The 20,809-nt window shown below is 41.9% G+C and overlaps 2 protein-coding genes across 2 annotated transcripts in view; one reads left to right on the top strand and one right to left on the bottom strand.

Moving 5' to 3' along the window:
- The window catches only part of GDA (guanine deaminase), a 462,724-nt gene that overhangs the window by 95,764 nt on the left and 346,151 nt on the right, over positions 1 to 20,809 (bottom strand). The window lies entirely within an intron of this gene.
- On the top strand, positions 23 to 20,015 carry ABHD17B (abhydrolase domain containing 17B, depalmitoylase). Its single transcript, XM_083403529.1, has 4 exons — positions 23 to 144; positions 9,252 to 9,726; positions 14,644 to 14,823; positions 15,423 to 20,015. The coding sequence occupies exons 2-4, from the start codon at positions 9,260 to 9,262 to the stop codon at positions 15,640 to 15,642; spliced, it is 867 nt and encodes a 288-aa protein (XP_083259655.1). The 5' UTR covers positions 23 to 144; positions 9,252 to 9,259; the 3' UTR covers positions 15,643 to 20,015.

The following is a 20,809-nucleotide window of genomic DNA, read 5'->3' as shown; positions in this document are numbered from 1 at the left end:
CTCCCCGCCGCTCCGGCCGGAGTCCAGCCTCGCCTCGCCCCAGCCCGGCCGCCTCCTCATCCCGACGCCGGGCGGCTCCCTGGGCTGCCCTGAGGGAGCGAGCGCGGCGCCCCGCCGGAGAGGCCCCTGAGGCGGAGCTGCCAGGTGAGAATGGGGGGGGGGGTCTCGGGCCTGGCGGGGGGGGGAGTGCGCGCGCAGCCGAGACCCCCGCCGCCCCCCCCAGCCCCTCGGAGGAGCCCACAAGGAGCGGCGCCCGCGCTCTCCCCGGGCCCGGGGGGGGGTCGTCGAATCCGGGAGAAGCCGAAGCGGGCCGGGGCCTCGTTAGCCTGCCAGGCGGCCGGTCTCGGCTTCCCCCTCGGGGCGGGAGCAGGAAGAGCCGCGGAGGGCCGCCTCCATTGCTGCTGGGAGCTCGCCTTCCTGCCCTCTCTCCCCTTCTCTGCCCTGAGGGGTCTCAAGACCCGGCAGCCTGGAGCGGAGTTCGAATGATGGCAGACTTGTAAACAAGCATCTTTTGCTGCTCCCACTTCTCCGCTAAAATGAGCTGGAAAACATGTTAGTGTGTCATTGCTGCTGAGGCTGTGAGAGTCCCCAAGTCTTGTGATGGTGCAAAGAGGTACCAGTCTGGGATGGTAAAAGGCACACAATGTAGGATTTCAGCTGTTATGAATGGGCAGATTGTGTGCTCTTTTTTTCTTTTTTTAAACAGAAAGTGCTATAGTGTAGTTCTTTGGCATGTGAAAATGTCGAGTTGGAATTAGTTGCAGTATCATTCTGTTTCATTGATTTTTCTTGGTAACTTCAGTCTTTTCTTGGGGAGAAAAACTTTGCTTACTTGAAACAGATCAGGTGTTCTTTGGGACTTTGAGCTAGGCTTCTTGTGACACAAATCAGGAAAATGTTTCTTAATATTACTTGCCGTTAATTTCTACAGGAAGCATGTGTGTTAGTTCCCAGTTGCAATATACAGTGGTACCTCGGGTTAAGTACTTAATTCGTTCCGGAGGTCCGTTCTTAACCTGATACTGTTCTTAACCTGAAGCAGCACTTTAGCTAATAGGGCCTCTCCAGACAGACACTGAGGTCAAGCACCAAGGGCCTTCTGGCAGTTCCCTCACAGAGAGAAGTGAAGCTACAGGGGACCAGGCAGAGGGTCTTATCGAGAGTGGCGCCCGCCCTGTGAAACGCCTTCCCGTCAGATGGTCAATAAGATTAGTAACTATAAAGTCTTTAGAAGAAATCTGAAGGCAGCCCTGTATAGGGATGTTTTTTAACATTTAATGTTTTATTATGTTTTTATTTACAGTGGTGCCCCACAAGACGAATGCCTCGCAAGACGGAAAACCCGCTAGACGAAAGGGTTTTCCGTTTTGGAGGTGCTTCGCAAAACGAATTTGCTATGGGCTTGCTTCGCAAGACGAAAATGACGAAAATTTTTGAGTTTTTTCCCGCTCCCCAACCCCTTTTTCTGAAGCGCTAAGCTGCTAATAGCCTTTTAGCAGCTAATCCGCTAATCCCTTAAGCCTTTAATAGTCGCTAATAGCCGCTAAACCGCTAATAGCGCTAATCCGCTAATGGGGTTGCTTCGCAGGACGAAAAAACCGCTAGACGAAGAGACTCACGGAATGGATTCTTTTCGTCTTGCGAGGCACCACTGTATGTTGGAAGCCATCTAGAGTGGCTGGGGCAACCCAGTCAGATGGGTGGGATACAAATAATAAAATTATTTATTTCCCCTTAAATTTGGTCCATCCACTGCTTGTCAATCTAGTGATCTAAATTGTACACTTGTTAAGACTTGACTTCATCAGCTCCTAATGAAACTGAAGTTTAACAAAGATTCATGGAAACATTACATAAAATATGGCTTTGTCACCACTTTTGAGTTTCCCATTGACTTCTGCTGAACAGATCAAATAGAGATAACATCTCTGAACTTATAAAATTTCACTATTTATGGGCTGTCCTTTGCTGCTGCCATGCTGGCTTCTAAAATGAATGGCAGAACACAACAGCTTTTCTCTGCTTTTGGATAAAATGGTTGGGGTGATTTATAACATAGAACACAACTACTTTATAATATGATCACGAGACATCCAGAAAGTATAAAACAATACAGCTACATAAGAACAAGAATCATTTCCCAAATATAATTATAAATGAACCTCTTACATACGTACCTTAAGTATGTATTCAAACTCAAAGAGAGTGGGTAATCTCATATACATTAAGTCTCATTTGAGACAAACAAACTCTCATCTCCTTCTCTGATCTTTCATACTTGTCAGTTTAAAATCCCTGTTCACAACAGTATGTTGTGGTGAACTGTAGAAAAATAGCCAATGCTATTCTCCATAACTGTGTTCAAACGGTGTTTCTGGATCACAACTAGGATTGTCCTCAGTATCAGCTGATGCTCTTGCTCTCGTTTTGAAAAGATACCCAGTGCTTCATTTTTTAGGGGAAAGGGGTGCCAGTACTCACCATGAAGTTATTACAGTAAGTACCACACTTTTAACATTTTGGGGAGGAAAGGTACCAGTACTGCGTACCCTTGAGTACCCCAGGGGAAAAAGCACTGAATATACCTATCTGTATTCCGCAAATTATTTTTTTATACTGCACTAAAATGTTTAAATGTTTATTTGATTGTACTTGAATCTTTCCACCACACTTGCCATCCTCTCTTGCCACACCCATGTGCCACTTGGAGAACCACTGTTCTATGCTATCCCCATCACTTTATTTCTCTGTATTTTCTATAACATATATGTTGTAATATATACCGTATTGTGTGCGTCCTATGGGGCGAATGCAGGCTTTCGCTGAAGCCTGGAGAGCGAGGGGGGTTGGTGTGCACCGACCCCTCTCGCTCTCCTGGCTTCAGGAAGCTATCTGCTAGCCGTGGGAGACGCAGCTCTCCCACGGCTAGCGGAGAGCTTGGCGGCACCCAGAAGCTTGGGGCGTGCTGAGTTCAGCACGGCCCAAGCTTCGGGCAGCCCTCTGCTAGCCGTGGGAGAGCCGCGCGAAGTTGCGTGGCTCTCCCACGGCTAGCGGAGAGCTTGCCGGCACCCAGAAGCTTGGGGCGCGCTTAGCTCAGCACGCCCCAAGCTTCGGGCTTCGTGCAGCTCTACGCTAGCCGTGGGAGAGCTGCGCGACTTCGCACAGCTCTCCCACGGCTTGCAGATAGCAGCCTGGTCGGGGGAAGCTCGGGCTTCCCCCCCCCCCCCAGCCTTGCACCTGGGGGGGAAATAATTTTTTCCCCTTTATTTCCCCCCAAAAAAACTAGATGCGTCCTATGGGGCGAAAAATACGGTATATTAGCTGATATATAGTATGCTATTGCTTAACACTTGGCCAAATAATTCCTAGAAAGACTTCTGAGTAAGTGTATCAGTTTCTTTGAATGTAGCCCGTATAAATTGCTTCCTGTAGTCTGCCAGATAATTCTGTCATAAGAATTCCTATTTTGAGAGATTGTGTGCACCTTCAGAACTTTTGCTATGACTTCCAATCAGAACAATTTGCAAATGGAGAACCAAACAAATCTTACAAAACCTACAATGAAAACAGGACCAGCAAAAAATACCACTGTCCCTCAGACCTTGTGGGGGGCCGGACTATATTGGGGGGGGGTGAACAAATTCCTATGCCCCACAAATAACCCAGAAATGCATTTTAAATAAAAGGACACATTCTACGCATGTAAAAGCACGCTGATTCCCGGACCGTGCGCGGGCCAGATTTAGAAGGCGAATGGGCCGGATCCGGCCCCCAGGCCTTAGTCTGCCTACCCATGCTCTAATGCCTTGGAGAATCAGGCTAGGCACCAGGCAAGCAACCTGGGGGGAACACATTCCAAAGTGGAGATGCAGTTACTGTAAAGCCTTTTCTCTGGCCATCTGCGTGATCTCAGATTTGAAGGCACGTGGTGAAGTTTCTCTAGCAGTGGTGTCCAAACTTTTTTCAAAGAGAGCCAGATTTGATGAAGTGAAGGGCCCAAAGGGCCGACCAAAGTTGTTAACCTTTATTTTAGGATTGAAGTGTTTTTTTAGGATTTTAGCCCAGGAAATAAACTGCCACAGGGGCTGGATTAAACCGACCGGCGGGCCAGATTAGGCCCCTGAAACGGACTTTGGACATGCCTGCTCTGTAGAGATGATGCTGTGAATTGCAGCAACCCTTTAAGAGACACCTCAAACCATTTTTAATGAGCAAGTAGGATTAGTATATAATGTATAGATGCAGATCTGAATGACTGAGTACACTATCCACTTGGAACAGTGTCTTTCAGAGATGTGGAAAGGTGGAATTGGCTGAGGATCCATCGCTGGACCTTTGTGGTGACACATAAACTTATCTGGAAACTTGTAATATTTCTTTCCCTGTTTGCAAGGAGCCTAAGCTCTATCTGGGGCTCTCCATTCCGCCTTGAGGTAGGCAATGGAGGCTCACAGAAACAGCTTTGGTTGCTCCCAAGGGTCCCATAGGTGATGGGGGGGAGGGTGGCTCTTCCTCTAGCAATTGCAGCACCTGAGAAGCCTTTTTAATAAAGGTGGAAAAACTTCAGCAGCGAACTCTCTATGGTTGGTTCCTCCGAGGGAATCATTAATCTCTGAGGAGAAAAAGCCTTTCATCCATGAAAGCAGTCTTGTGAAATTTTTTGAACTAAGGAAGGCCTCAGAGCCAGAGAGATGGTTCCCCCTACTCACTGCCACCTGTTCTGGTGAGAATCTTGGAGAATCACCCAAGGCTGTGTGCCTGCAGGCTCCTCCTCTGCAGCAACCTTGCGAGGAGCAAGGCTGCCCTGCGGAGGCGAAATCGCCCTGCATGCAGATGCAGTTGAAGGGCAGGAATGCGACTCAGGACGCGACTCAGTCACGGCTCAAATCTCCCAGTTGGTGCTGGGACCGAAAGTGCAGAGACTGGGAAAGCACTAGACCAACAGCAATCACATATCTAGGAGCTTTAGGGGTTTCCTGAAGAAATGCTGAGTTGCTGAAACAAAATGGCAGACAACAGAGCAAGCGGGTGGGGAACATGACGAGAATGAAATAGAAATGAAGAAGCTGGGGGGGAACAGCTACCAGGAAAACACAGTGAAAAAACTCATTCAGAATGATGACCTAGCAAACAGGATGAAGGAGAGGACTAGACAAGGGAAAATCCACAAAAACCAAGTGTTTCTTTCCACACACAGGGAGAGAGACACAAAGATGCAACCATCCCTTGCAGCAGGCAGGGTCAGTCTGGAGAAATGGGAGGGCTCCTCCCCTCTGGAAAGGACATGGCAAGCTGAAGACCCTGCCTGTCTCCAGTCGGGAGGGTCATCCTATCAGGAATGGCGTCCCCCTCCATCTGGTAAACATTGCCGTGCGCCAGCCAGATAGTGGAGATGTCAGTTGCCAAATGTGACAACAAGACATCTTCACTTGGTGACAGTTGGACCCGTGCCAGTCTCGTGAAAAGCACCTGGTGCCTGGGGAATTTCGAACACTGTGCCTGGTACCTTCCCATCAGTGAGGATTTGTGGATTCTTTTTTTTTTTTTAATTTTTTATTAGTTTTTACGTAAAATTATACACAATAACCGTAACCATTCCAAAACATGAAAATAAAAAAGGTTTTTTCGAACCTTCAGACCTCCCTCCCTCCCTCCATGGATTCCATTTCAAAAGGTTTCTTCTTTTTTTCCTGCATCTTTTACCATTATCCATCTATTACATAATCATAGTAACCAAAGTTCATTTCACTTCACAAGTGTCGTATTCCTGCCAATGATTTCAGCTGTCTACAGTGGTCTTTTAAATATATTTAAAAATTATTCCAGTCTTTTAAGAATACTTGGTCTTCCTTGTTTCTGATTTCCCCCGTCAGTCTTGCTATTTCTGCGTATTCCATCAGCTTGGTCTGCCACTCTTCTCTGGTCGGTACTTCTCCTCCTTTCAATCTCTGGGCTAGAAGCATCCTCGCTGCCCTTGTTGCATACATGAACGGTCTTTTATTTTGTTTTGGTAGTTCCTCACCTATTATACCTATCAAAGAAGCCTCTGGTTTTTTAACAAAAGTTTTCTTAAACATTTTCTTTTACTCATTATATATCATTTCCCAGAACACCTTTACCATTCCACAGGACCACCACATATGATAAAAGGTACCTTCTTTCCTTTTACATTTCCAGCACAAATTTGAGCTGGTTCTATACATTTTCGCAATTTTAATTGGAGTCAGATACCAACAGTACAGCATTTTCATATAGTTTTCTTTCAATGAACAGCAAGCTGTAAACTTCAATCCTCTTTCCATAACTTTTCCTATGATGAAAGTTGTAGATTATAACCAAAATCTCTTGCCCAATGTATCATCACTGATTTAACTTCTTCATCTTTAGTAAACCATTCCAAAAGTAATTTATACAATTTTGAAATAATTTCACATTATTTTCCAACAGATCCCTTTCAAACCTTGACATCTCTGTCAAAACCCTTTTTTTATCTACAGTGGTACCTCGGGTTACATACGCTTCAGGTTACAGACTCCGCTAACCCAGAAATAGTACCTCAGGTTAAGAACTTTGCTTCAGGATGAGAACAGAAATCATGCGGCGGCAGCAGGAGGCCCCATTAGCTAAAGTGGTACCTCAGGTTAAGAACTGTTTCAGGTTAAGCACGGACCACTTAACCCGAGTTACCACTGTAATTTGAAAACATCATTTAATTGATGATATTGTAACCAATATGTTAATAACGTTCTAATGTCTTCAAAAAATTTCAATTTTAATTGGTCTTCCACTTCTATTAGCAATTCTTTGTAAGTTGCCTAACCACCTCTCATATTTAATTTTTTAACCGATATTGTTTCTAATGGGGAGAGCCACCATGGTGTCCTCCACTCTAATAGATTTTTATACCTCTCCCATACCTTGTAGATTGATTTTATTATCAAGTTCAGGGATCCCTTATGCCCTCTTGTTTTTCCATACCATCAATATGCATGCCACCCATACCTGTTATCATGACCTAACAGGTCTAATATATCTGTATTTTTAACACTATCCAATCCCAAAGCCAGCATAGGCAGGACGCTTCATAATATAACTTCAAGTCTGACAGGGAGAAGCCACCTCTTTCTTTAGAGTCTATCAACAACTTATATTTAATCCTTGGTTTTTTCTCATGCCAGATAAATTTAGATATCATTTTTTGCCATTCTTTAAAGTGGCCTGCCCTACTGATCACAGGTATTGATTGAAACAGAAATAACATTCTTGGTAGCACATTCATTTTTATAACTGATATCCTTCCCCAGAATGATAAATTCATCCTTCCCCACAGCTCTATTTTTTATTTATTTATTTCCGTGTAGGTATGTAATTGTCCTTAAAGATATTTATATTTTTTGTGGTTAACCACACCCCTAGGTATTTGACCTTCTTTTTTACACTTAATTCTGTGATCTGTTGTAGTAATTCTTTAGATTATACTGTCATATTTTTCACCAAAATTTTGTTTTTTATTTTATTAAGCTTAAAACCAGCAACTTGTCCAAACGCCAGAATCTTTTCTAATACCTTTGGTACACTTACCAAAGGTTCCTCCACTGTTATTACAAGGTCATCTGCAAAGGCTTTCAGTTTGTATTCTCTATTTTCCACCGTAATTCCTTTTACTCCATCATCCGCTGTTATGTTCCTTGCTAGGATTTGTGGATTCAAATAGTAATCAAGCACTGGCATTGGAAGAAGTTGGTATTGTTAGTGGTTCTTGTAAGCCCTTTTAGGCTGAAGAGCTGGATAGAAAGTTTGCATCAATACAAAGAAACTTCTTGTTCTGAGCTTTCCCCAAATCAGGTTTGTGGGGTTTGATCATGTCATGAATCCAAAGTGAGTGTCTTCTGTTATTTTTGTGGCCATTGAGCACACTCATTTGTTGACAGGTGGCACCCCTTTAAAAATGGTTTAATAGGTTAATTATCCCATTTTGCATCTATAGCATAACTTACATATTGTATGGGATTTCAATTTGAGCTTTTTAATTTGGTTTTCAAATTATCAAGATAAGGTGTTTTTTGGTGTGTGTTTTGACACTCTTACTTGAAAAAGTGTATAGTTCCTTCCAGGTGCATTATCATCTCCAAACTTGATTTAATGTGCTCCATTCTTGACTGTTCATCAGTTAAAATAATTCTTGGAAAAGCCGAATTGTACTGTATGCAGAAGAGCCACCTGGACTGTGAATCAGCAATATCTTTAGAGCAGGGACAGGGAATCTGTGGCCTTCCAGGTGTTGTCTGATGACCACTCTCTTGGCCAATGTCCATGCTGTCTGGTAATGATGGGAGTTATTAGAGTACAACATCTGGAAAGCCGCAGGTTCCCCATTTCCTGCTTCAGAGAGAAAGAAGATCTGTTAGGAAGTTGCCTAATTGGTTTCAACCTGACTATTTTTTCTTGGATGCAACAAACAGAGCTGCTTAACAGATGCCTAAAACCATGCTATTGACGAACTTGAATTGTTTATCCTAATATTGCTTTTGAAATAACTAAAATATATCACTTAGAATTTGAACTGCTTTAAAAATTACCAACTTAAGAGTTCATAGGAAGCACTGTTAATAGTAGGTAAGCCCTTTATTTAACATGCTCCTATTTCTTAATATAATCAGAAAGAGGGTAATTTCTGCAGTGGTATACTAATAGTAAAATTCTCTTCCCGGACAAATTATCCTGGCATTGACATTCCTTCCAACGTATGCGCTGATGTTACTCTATATGCTTTCTTTTCTTACTTGACTGTATAGACTTGTATGTTGGCTTTTTATTTTTGTAAACAGCTTTCAATAAAACTTTAAGTTGAAGAAATGTGTATACATTTCTTAAATAAGTATCTAGCTTTGTTTGATATTACTGGCTGCTCAGAAAGATATAAGCACTGACCAAGTGCTAACCTATAATAACCTAACATTTGCCTAACATTGAAAAAGAAAAATAGAATGACAAGTCTTTAAACGAGAATCAGTTGGGTGATAGCATACTTCACAATGGACCCATTGAAAAATGGACTTAAATTAGTAATGTTTGCTGATTTTGGTGGCTAATTCTTGGTTTGATGGAACTTAGCATGTTTAGCTTAGATGTGAAAAAAAATTTTGGTCTACAAATCTAGACAGGCAAATGAATCCCTGGTCTGTTAGTGTTTGATAACATGCATTTATGGGAATCTTACTAGAAGCTCACACTTTTCTCTCTTATTTCAGATTGGAAGATGAATAATCTTTCGTTTAGTGAACTGTGCTGCCTATTCTGTTGTCCACCATGTCCAGGAAAGATTGCTTCCAAACTGGCATTTTTGCCCCCAGATCCTACATACACACTGATGTGTGATGAAAGTGGGAGTCGCTGGACTCTACATCTTTCTGAACGAGCAGACTGGCAATATTCCTCTAGAGAAAAAGATGCCATTGAATGTTTTATGACTAGAACCAGCAAAGGTAACAGGATTGCCTGCATGTTTGTGCGTTGTTCCCCTAATGCCAAGTATACTTTGCTCTTCTCGCACGGGAATGCTGTTGACCTGGGCCAAATGAGCAGCTTCTACATAGGACTTGGTTCACGGATTAACTGCAACATATTTTCATATGATTATTCTGGATATGGAGCAAGTTCTGGAAAACCAACCGAGAAGAATTTATATGCTGACATTGATGCTGCTTGGGTTGCTCTTAGAACAAGGTAAATAGAAATGCATTATTTGTATGTGCATATGTATTTATGTTTAATTTGAATAAATGTTTCCATTTAATCAGGTGAGCTTTGAACATCAGTAGTCTGTCCCATATTTTGCCCTTTCACCTATCAGGAAGAGAGAGAGAATAATACTAATTCATTAAATAGCAAAGAAAAATAACAGTTTGTATTGGCAGAGCCCATAGCAAATGGATTAGTTATTTAGTAATTTTACATCAGGAAGGAGAGCCAAGTGAGAGTCTTCTTGCTCAAATTCTTACTGCTGATTCATCTGTTTAGAAAATATATATTTCTGTTCTGAAACTGAACCATTTCAGTCCAGTGGAGATTGAGTGTTTGAATGTTTCCTTATTTCAGAAAAGAATCTGCAGATATGTAGAGTCTGCATATTAAGAACTGGAATTCTAGCCAGCCTTCTTTCTGGCTTGCATACCTATAGCCATTCATTTGTGTTTACCAACACTGGGGGTCCTTTTCTAAACAAATGGCTCTGAATTCTTAAAAGGCAACTTTTCAGTCCAGCTGACTTTAAGCAAGTCTTGCAAATCTTAGGTTTCCTGTTCGCTGCCATCTTTCCATTCACTTACATTTACATACATCTGTGTATACAATCAGACACAAGCACACCTACTAATTTTCTGATAAATTCCAATTTATCTCCTCCCCACTTTCTTCTTGTAATTGTGGCTGTCGCTCCTCACTCTTCAAGAATGGAAGAGACACTTGTTTCTCCATGATGTTTTTGACCCAAAGAGTGAGCACTCTGCAGCTGTGTGTACAGCCTCTCTGACCAGTAAGGGTTAAGCTGTGCCTGTGTCACACGTTCCAGGCTGGAAACAGCACTGTAGTGCTAATTACTCTTTGAGAGACAAAATAGAGTTTGTGGAGACTAGGACATGTTATTTACCTTGGACCAATTGCTATTGGCCCTAGTAAGTAGTGAAGTGCTTCTTCAACTGTCACTGCAAGAAACAGGCAACATTTGTGAAAACCTGAAACTCAAATCTCTCAAACGTCTACTGAAGTTAGATATTGTTTAAAAGTTGAAGAACTGAGGGTTGTTAAGATTTCTTTAATATGAGGAGGCTGCTGTTTGTCCTTCATTTAAAGGAAATATACATTTAGACTGGTTGATATTTCTGAGGCATTGTGCAGAGATTAACTACTTTCTGCATTCATTATCTACAGGTGAATTTTTAAGACCTTTCTACTGCCAGGTATTTATCCTCTGCAGTGATCTAACATTTTAATTACTTGAAAATAAATCTAAGAGTAGGAAGAAGCTTTTAGGCTTGGTTCTGCTCTACCTTCTAACCTTTTTTCCACCTGGTAGAACATTTGCATTTTAAATACTTGCATATATAGAGATTTATGAGTAAAAATAGAGCTATATTTTTATTGTATAGGTTTCTGCATAAAATAGTGTAGAAAAAATGTGCAAATTGTATATTTTGCTAAGATTTGTGCAGCTTTTTTGTGTTCTGATATTTATTAGGAACTGGTCATGCACGTATTGACTAGAAGTGTGTAGGTAAAACTGGATGTTAAGTGAAAGGATCTGGTAGTTGCACAGATACTGCAAAACATTCCCTGTCCTACAAGTTCCTGGGAGTCTTTCTCAGAAACCTTTTGAATTCCTATGGCTCCAAACATTTAGGGAGTGATTCAGTGTCGTGTGAGTGGGTGTCAGCTCCTCTATTGAGACCTCTCCTGTCTGCCTTTCCCTGTCCCCCTGGGACCATCCATAACAGATTGGGGAGGGCTTGAGGGGGAGAAGAAGCTGAACGTCTGGTTGTACAAGTAGATTTCCTTTGCACAAGAGAATGAACATCATTGAGTGTCACCTTAAGAGATTTATTTTATAGCAATAAGGGCTAGTTTTTAATAGTCATGAGTAACACATATATGGTAGTTGAGTATTAAAACAACTTGATAATGGGGCAAGACAGGCATTTTGGGGGAAGGTTTCCTATCATTGGTAAATTCAAATTTGGAAGTGAGACTTAAATTTGAACAGAGAAAGTGATAGTTGTGGTGTGCAAGTATATTAAGTTTGTTACAAAAGTAGAACATTACTGAGGATTCTGCGTTGTGGTAATCAAAGATCCTAAGCTTAAAAGCTGCACATTGAAAGCTTTGGGTATGGTTCCAAAGTTACAAGCCTGCCTCCCCAACCCCGCCATTATTCACCTGCCATTTTTCTTTTTACCCTAAGATTTATATGCCTGCCAAAATAATTATACCAAAGAACATTCACAGTATGCACTCATATAGGTTGTGAGGCTAACACCAACATTTTCTTTATTGTTTCCTCCTTTCTAATATGGAGCTAGGAAACAGAAGAGAGAATGGAAAAAATATCTTCATCCTAAAATTGTTTCTTAGTGATTCTTTATCTACAGTCTGGCTGCCCATAACTTTTATAATAAATGGTATTGTAAATATACTGTAGGCAGTGCCATGAGCCCCTTGATTATAGAAGTCTGCCATTTTAGCAAGTCGACATTAAATTAGTATCGCTCTTTCAAAGACCTAAGCACAAGCTATTCAAAATCATATTGCTGTAATTTAACTGGTGTGTACTCTGCACACCAACTGCCGTGTTCTAATTTTAATTTTATGTAATAATCATTCTCTCCATATTGTGTATGTTCAGGCATGAGTACTGTTGCATAAAACAGCACCTCTCATTCATGCAAGGGGGTATTGGTAGCCTTGGGGTACCCCAGGGTTTGCCAAAGTACAATTTCTTGCCTTTGGAGAAAATTAGTTGATGCTGTAAAACACCCACACACACCCTTGCTGCTGTATTTTATTAATGATTGGTTTTAAGTATTGTACCGTATTGGCCCGAATATAAGCCCCACCTGCAAATAAGCCCCACCTCTAAAATTCAAGGCTTATTTGCGGGTGTGGCCCGCCGCCCAGCACTACCGCCCTAAACGGGGGTAGCTGGCGCTGAGCGCCCCTCTCCCCTACGCCGGCACCGATGCTCGATTTTGAGTGTGCTGTGCACCCGCCTCCTGGCACTACTGCCCTGGGCGGAGGGGGGAGCAGCTGGCGCCGGCACTTGCTTCCGAGTGCGCTGCGTGCCTGCCTCCCAGCTCTACCACCCTGAATGGGGGGCGGCCAGCGCCCTGTTCCCCAAGCCAGTGCTCGGTTCCAAGTGCGCTGCGTTCCCACCTCCCAGCTCTACCGCCCTGAAAACTTCGTGTTCTATGGCCAGTGAATAGTTAGTTTGCAGGTGGCGATGGAATAGAAAACTGGGTGGATAGGAGAATGAAGTACCACGCAGAAGGGATGACTGGCTGCTGGCATGGCCAGTGAACAAGAGCTCTCCAAACTGCCATATTTTGCTGCCGATCCCACCAGCGTATCCTGCTTTCTAGCTTTGTTTCATGTTTGATACAATGAGTGCCTATTGGGTTTGAGTTGGCTGCAGTATGAAGGAAAAAATTTTTCTGTGTCTAAAAGGAGCAATTGGAGAGTAACTGGAAGGTTTGAGTCCCTCTTAGTTTGCTTGTCCAACTTCACAAGAGACACCACGCTAACAGTAAGTGTTAGCACTTGTATAGTGAATTCAGGTGTTCAGAATGTTTCACATGGGTTCCCTAGTTGTAATCCTAATGACCCTACAAGATGGCTTTCCTCAACCTGGTGCCTGCCTCCAGGTGCTTTGGATTGCAGCTCCCTCCAGCCACATTGCCAATGGGGTTGGTGAAGCTCAGAGAGGGAGGACCTTCCGCAGCATGAAGGCTCATGGGGAACCTTCTAGAGGGGTGGGCGCAGTCAGAGGCAAAAGTGGGGGGACTCTTAACCTTGTTACAGTTGGCTACATTTCAGTCAAGCAAAAATCAGGTTTCTGTGCACACATTATCACAGTTGAAGGTCAAGGTTTTTGCTAGGCAGAAGCACTTGCAGAGATCCCAAAGCAGGCCAGTATAGGGGGTCACCCAGAGGGAGTCCTGAGAGTCAGATAGAGAAGCCTGGAGGTCCACTGTGGAATTTGCTCCCACAAGATGTGGCAGTGTCCATTAACGTGGACAGCTTTAAAAGAGACTTCCACAAATTTGCCTAATCCTATGTTTTGCCTCCCCTGTCAGAGGCAGCTCTCTACGTACCAGTTGCTGGCAATAACAAGTCAAGAGCTGTTGCGCTCCTGTGTTCTCTGAAGGCTTCCCATAGACATCTAATTGTCCAGTGTAAGAACAGGATGCCAGACTAGATGGGCCTTTGGCCTGATCCAGCACAGCTCTGGTACATTTCCCCTTCTTCCTTTCTCACAGTTGATTCCAGCGGCATAGCAGAATGGCTTGACTTCCTTCAGTTCAATAGTAGCCTGCTGTGTGGCATTGAAGGGGAGCAACACTGGGAAGTATTTAAGGGGTTCTCTGTAGCCTGGACACAGCCACTTGTAGTATTTCTCCATAGAAATGTATTTGCCTGCCTTTTTATTACCTTCCCCTTCTGGCACACCCTCCAAGATAGGTAATAAGGCTTGGATATGGTTTTGGTTGCCCTTTTTAGACTAGTTTAGAAAATGTGTTTTTGTAAATAGTTTTTATTCCTGAATTTGAGAAAGAAATACAGACACTTCTGCCATGCAAATAGTGAATGCCACTTTTATACAGTATGTGCGGGCTGTTTTTAAAAAGGAGCAGCATCTGCTGCATTTATTGGGTCTCAGAAGTATAATGTTTTACCTACACCTTAAAAAAAACCCTTAATTTTATCACAAATTGCAGTATTTGCAGAAATCAAGTTATTTCCTGCCAAGTTTGTTACACTTGATGAAAGAAGGAAAAATGATTTATGCTTTGGAGTTTGTATGAGTTTTCTGAAGTGAACATTTGTATATTCAGTAATTTTACTCATGGAATGACGTGCTGCTTACTTTTCCAGGTACGGAATCCGCCCTGAGAATGTGATTATATATGGGCAAAGCATCGGAACGGTGCCATCTGTGGATCTTGCTGCTCGTTATGAAAGTGCTGCTGTAATTCTTCATTCTCCTCTGACCTCTGGAATGCGGGTAGCTTTTCCTGATACCAAGAAGACCTACTGCTTTGATGCATTTCCAAAGTAAGCTGTAGTATTTTCATACAGTTAGATGAACCACCTAGTAAGCACTTCGTAAACAATGAGTAGGGAAGTCACTAAGCTTAAAATAAAGAAGCCTTGATCAGTTCAAAGCTGCTTGATTTTTGCTGTGAATGAGACTGTTCAAAATGTCGTGGTTAAAACAATCCCCCCCCCCCCCCCGGTCGTCAAACTGGTAACTTCCATATGAATACTTAATACTTTCTAGTATGCCTCAACAGTCTCTCTGTTGGCATTGTGTCAGTTAAATAAGGCACACTTCAGATAAACAAAGAATTCAAAGCTAACAGGTGATAGCCAATATCCGCTAGGGTGGAGGGGCTTACCCTTCCTCTCAAGACCCTGCACCCCCCACATCTGCTCTGGAGGGACCACCATCATGCTGGATCAGATTTGGCAGGCATACAGGCAGCTGCCAGGGGGCTTGGAAGGGGGAGCCTCAGTCTTCTCACCAAAGCCCACCCCCTCACAGGCAGGCCCAGCCGGATATTGCCCAGTGTGCATCAACAAATGTTCCAAGGGTGGCTATTTGTGAAGTTGTATACCTTTGCATACTGATTTGTTTTTTTGTGTTCCTGTAGCATTGACAAGATCTCTAAAATTACATCCCCGGTGTTAATAATCCATGGGACGGAAGATGAAGTGATTGACTTTTCACATGGCCTCGCGTTATTTGAGCGCTGCCAAAGACCCGTTGAGCCACTGTGGGTAGAAGGGGCAGGACACAATGATGTTGAGCTGTATGGACAGTACCTTGAAAGATTAAAACAGTTTGTATCACAAGAACTGGTGAACTTGTAAATTGCTTTATATATTATTTGCTGTTGAATTTCATGGCAGAACTGTAGATCTTTATAGCCACAGCATAAAACCTGATGGTTTTGTTTTCAAATTGGGTCAGTTGCCTTCAAGCGTGTACAGGTAATGATTTGTAAACCTAATTAATGAAGATTTTAATACCAGTATTAGCTGGAACAGTGGATGTTGGGGACAAGCTTGTGTAGTTCATCTATTTTTTGCAAGTTTTCTTAGACTAATACATAAGTCAATTTGAAAGTTTTTCTTAAGATGTACAAAAACCATAGAAAAGAAGGAAAATTTTAATTATGTAAAATCAAATGCTGTAAAAGTGTTGCCAAATGCTTTAGCATATCAAACAAGTTTATATACAATATTTTTAAAACATCTCAAACTGTACTGTGATCTACTCTGTTGCACAGGTATAATTGAAGCAGTTGTAAAGTATAAATAGGCATTATATTTGAAGGAATAGGAAAAAGGAAAAACAACCACTGGAATTTACAGGCCCTATTATATAGGGAGCAAGTCAAAACATGTGTTTTATTATCTTTCATGTCTTGTTCTCAATGTTTTTCTCTTTTCCTGAATGACTAATGGCCAAAAATGCTTATTTAGCCATTTGTGTTGCTCTGCAAAACAGAGGCACAAAATTGTGATTTTTAGAACTACCCCTGTTAACAGGGTACATATTAAAGCAACTAAATGCAGTGGTTTCTCTTAAATCGGTATGAAATATAAATATCATTGTAAGTGGCCATTTTGAAAATCATCATGTAAAGAAACAGAACTTGGATAATAATAAACTAATATTTCTCTAACTTTTTTGTACTGGCAAACATGCAAAGTTGCAGTTGTCATTTCAGATTTGATTTGAATGTTTGTAAGTGTAGGACTAATTGTTTCAATTATTACGAAAAACCTACTAATGTACTCCTATATAGTGAAATGAATGTTGACAACTCATAGTAAAATAAGTTGCCTTTCCCTTGAAATTTTTTTGCTTGAATAAAATATAAAATAGACCTAAAATGTAGCCTAATTTGTAAACAAAGTAATACTCAAATACACACTGTGCTTCTCATTTTAAAGCCTTACATAGTTTACTTGTTCGGCTCGTTTTTGTGAGTGTCTGGGGAAAATGTATTCTGTATTGTGAATGCCTAGATTCTGATATGTTTAACTCTCCACACACTTGATACTGAGCTTTTCCTGCAAAGCATAAACAGCAAAGTTCCTGACATAGTACAATTCCCTATGTGACTAAAACATCTTGCCAAAATCTGCTGCTTCCATTATCTTGACCTCTTTCTCCAGCTCTTTGCTATTTTCATAATCCATTTCTACTTGAGAGAGTCAGCTTGTCTCAGTATACACTTTGCTTAAATGAAGTCATGCTAGCTTTTAATTAAAGCTTAGAGTAGCTTTAATGTTTTCATAAATGAAGGAGTGAACATATTAAGCATACAGGGTAAATGATTTGTGGCTTGTCACAGTGCGTAGCAAATATGCTGAAGTTACTGGTTGGATTCAGAGGTGTATCCTATTGGTCCGTTCCACTGTATATAAACAAACATCATGCAATATAGTAACACATTCTGTGCCCCTCCCCAAAAAACAGAACAAATTATGCCATGATCTCCGTCCTTGTTGCAGGCAGTCCCCCTGTTCCACCTGCATCGCACTGAAGTTGTCCCTTGACTATGTGGAGGAGAGTCAGTTGCAGCAGGTGGGGGGGGGGGCTAAGCAAGCAGACAGCATCTATGAACTGAACTGGAGTTGTGCTAGTTGAGTTAAAAACTTTCTGCTGTTGCTAATTGAAAGAACACACACTCTGTGCTTAAGACTTTATAGATGCCATTATGATTCTGTTTGTTAAATAAGTTGAGACCACAAATCAGAAATGTATGCACTAGCGTAGCATCATACTTTGAGGTAGTTTGATTCAACATAATGTTAAGTGCCTATGTAAATTTTGGCTTACAATACTGCAAAATATGCATACATTCATATTAATTTGGCCTTTGAAAGTGTCACTGAACTTACTGGAGCTGTTGTATACTGTGAAAGTTGAATTTTTGCAGCTTGATAAGGGACTATAAGGTATGTGGGTGGCACTGTGGGTTAAACCACAGAGCCTAGGGCTTGCTGATCAGAAGGTCGGCGGTTCGAATCCCCACGACGGGGTAAGCTCCCGTTTCTCAGTCCCTGCTCCTGCCAACCTAGCAGTTCGAAAGCACGTCAAAGTGCAAGTAGAGAAATAGGTACCACTCCGGCGGGAAGGTAAACGGCGTTTCTGTGCGCTGCTCTGGTTCGCCAGAAGCGGCTTAGTCATGCTGGCCACATGACCCAGAAGCTGTATGCTGGTTCCCATGGCCTATAGAGCAAGATCAGCACACAACCCCAGAGTTGTCCGCGACTGGACCGAACGGTCGGGGTACGTTTACCTTTTTAACTTTACAGGTATCTCTTTACTCCTCTGCACTAGTGAAATCAAAATGTTTAGTTGTTATACTTTACTGAAAGCAAAAATCTATTTAGTCATCAAACTCCAGCTTCACTCCTGTGTATTGTTTAAACATTCAGTAGTTCTAGAGAAGCTCTGCTAAATTTTCCTCTATCTGGTCACTTTGTCAGAAATCCATCCCTCAAACATCATTCCTCAAATTGTTTTTATTCAGATGCCCTGTTTTGACATGAGGGGGAAATTGGCTCAGTTAATTGATGAGAGAAAGCTTAACAGTTGACTTTCACCTCATATTAGTACAAGACATATAAGACTGTGTTCTTTGTTTTCTGTTTGTCTGTTCTGTATGATTCAAAACCTTAATAGTTTTTCACATGAAAAGCTGCTCCAATAAAACTCAACTTAATTCCAAAGTACACCATCACAGAAACTTACATTTATTCTAGGGGTTGTTTTATTTTTTTTAATGAAGTAAAATCAGGGCAGCGATATAGGTGGCCATATAATAGCTGTTATAGCTAACCGGGGTTGGTAACTTAACTTAGTTAGTCTACATGTGAAATCCACATTTGTCTTTGGGTAAAGCAGCTTGTAAATCCATGGTTAGGATTACAGTTGTATTATTAATATATAACTTATAGTTGTGTAGGAAGCTAACTTTTATTATGTCCACACTATCCCACATTTCTGATTGTAGCTGTGAAGAATGTGGAAGAATTTACCTCACTGTATAGCTTGATACTACAGACAGCCACCCCCCTGGTTGGCGCTGCCTTACAGTGACTTGACCAGTGGCGGCTATGTGCCATTGTCCTCTCGTGTCCATCCTGGAGGGTGTTGTGGGCAAAATGATCCATTTTTATCGGCTAGTAAAGAGACAGGCTGCAGCCTCTGGATGTGGTTGGCTAGCAGATAGTAATTATTAGTGTGAAAAAGCATTAATATACTCCCCCCCCCTTTTATATTTAGAGAAGTATGATGTGCTTTGCCATGCCAGGACTAATTCCTAATGATTTAACAAACTTGGGTCATGCCCAACATATTGGCTGTGAAAACATTGATGCAACGTAGTAATCTAGACACAGACTACCATAATATACCTTTTGAAAATACTGGAAATAAGTTCAAATTTGCTTATGCTTAGTTAGAATCAAATTAGACTACTCAAAACACTTTTTGCACAAGGCATTGTGGAGGGGATGGGATTGGGGTTGGGCTTTTGGTCAAGAGCGGTAAGTATGGCTTCTAAAAATGTATTTACAGTGGAGCTCTGCATGGGCATTAAAGCCAAGCCCTGTCACCCGGCATACACTCCATAGTTCCAAGTAAGGCTTGATGCTCATTCTGTACTGATACTTTTTAAATATATACAGTATAGGGCTGATAGTGGCAACTGGGATAACTTTTGCAAAATGATCACTGCATCTTTTCACTGTCAAGTGAAAGGGTAGTGGCCAGAAAAAGCTTGTCATCTTTATTTTAGAATTGGTGCTAAAAAGCAGTATGAACTACAGACTAGGAGATTCATTTCATTCCTGTGCATTATGTGTGACTTCAGGCTGAGCACTACCTCAAACTGGTCTGGTTACTTAGGGATATTTGAGACCCTCACAATTGAAAGTGTGCTTCGAATACAATTATGGAAGTGTTGCTTTGGTAAAGAGGTTAATCTAATGTTTCTACAAGCAATGCAAGGAATTATCTGAAATGGAAACTATTTGCATTGACTTAAATCTAAACCACGTTAATGCTACTAATGTTTGCTTTGTGTTATTTCTCTTCTCTTAAAATTCGGTTTATCTAAAGTCGGGTCTAAGCTTTACCCACTGTTAACTGTTTAAACATTCTGCTGATTATTGTACATGAAGACAACTCAAAGACAACACAAATAAAGCCTATCTTTTGACTATTTCATTGTTTCAACATTTTTGTTGTGATTCTTTACAGCTTTACAGAAACTGATTGGAGGAAATGTTCATGAGATCATACATTTATTGTATATGAGCCAGTGGATGCTAAAGGTGTATTAGTACAAACATTATTTAGAATATGAAGATGGATTTGGTTTTTGCTACCTAGGAATTAGCAAATCATTTCATACCTGTAATATATAAAGTCTATACAAAAAAATACCCTTTGCCCCTCTGTCGTGGAAGCATGGTGTCCTGTTGTGCCAGAAGTGGGTTAGTCATGCTGGTCACCTGACCCGGAAGGCTGTCTGTGGACAAATGCCAGCTCCCTTGGCCTGAAAGCAGAGATGAGCGCCACCCCGCATAGTCGAATTTGACTGGACATACCGTACTTTTCTGTGTATAAGACAAGGTTTTTTTATTTTAAAATTATGTTAAAAATTGGGGGTCATCTTATACACGGATAGTGCATGGGAGGGATGTGGGATTGGTTGCTGCCTGTGAGCCGTAGATTGTCAGCCGGTATTTGGCGTGTTATTGGTGGCTGCGGCAAGTGCTGATGTTGATTGGCTGTCGCTGCGGCACTAGGACGGGCGAATGGCAGCTTCTGCTGGCACGGGGACAGACGATAGGTGTGTTTTGGGAAGCGTGCGAGTGGCACCGTAGGTCAGGTGGGTGAGCTATTTTCGCCAATCCCCCCTAAAATAAGCTCAACAACCCTGGGGCACCCCCCTCAAAAAGCTCAACAACTCAGGGAAATCTCCCCCCATTTTAAAAATTGTGTGTCTCCCAA

Source organism: Podarcis tiliguerta, assembly GCF_965153285.1.
Source record: "Podarcis tiliguerta genome assembly, chromosome: 11".
Lineage (NCBI taxonomy): Eukaryota > Metazoa > Chordata > Lepidosauria > Squamata > Lacertidae > Podarcis > Podarcis tiliguerta.
The sequence above is the reverse complement of the archived record's forward strand: the minus strand, read 5'-3'. Positions and strand labels throughout refer to the sequence as shown.

Bases quoted from the DNA above. Each gene is read 5' to 3' on its own strand.
- ABHD17B (XM_083403529.1), top strand. From the start codon at position 9,260: ATGAATAATCTTTCGTTTAGTGAACTGTGCTGCCTATTCTGTTGTCCA. The intron at 9,727-14,643 runs GTAAATAGAAAT...TTACTTTTCCAG, and splicing joins TGGGTTGCTCTTAGAACAAG to GTACGGAATCCGCCCTGAGA. The intron at 14,824-15,422 runs GTAAGCTGTAGT...GTGTTCCTGTAG, and splicing joins TGCTTTGATGCATTTCCAAA to CATTGACAAGATCTCTAAAA.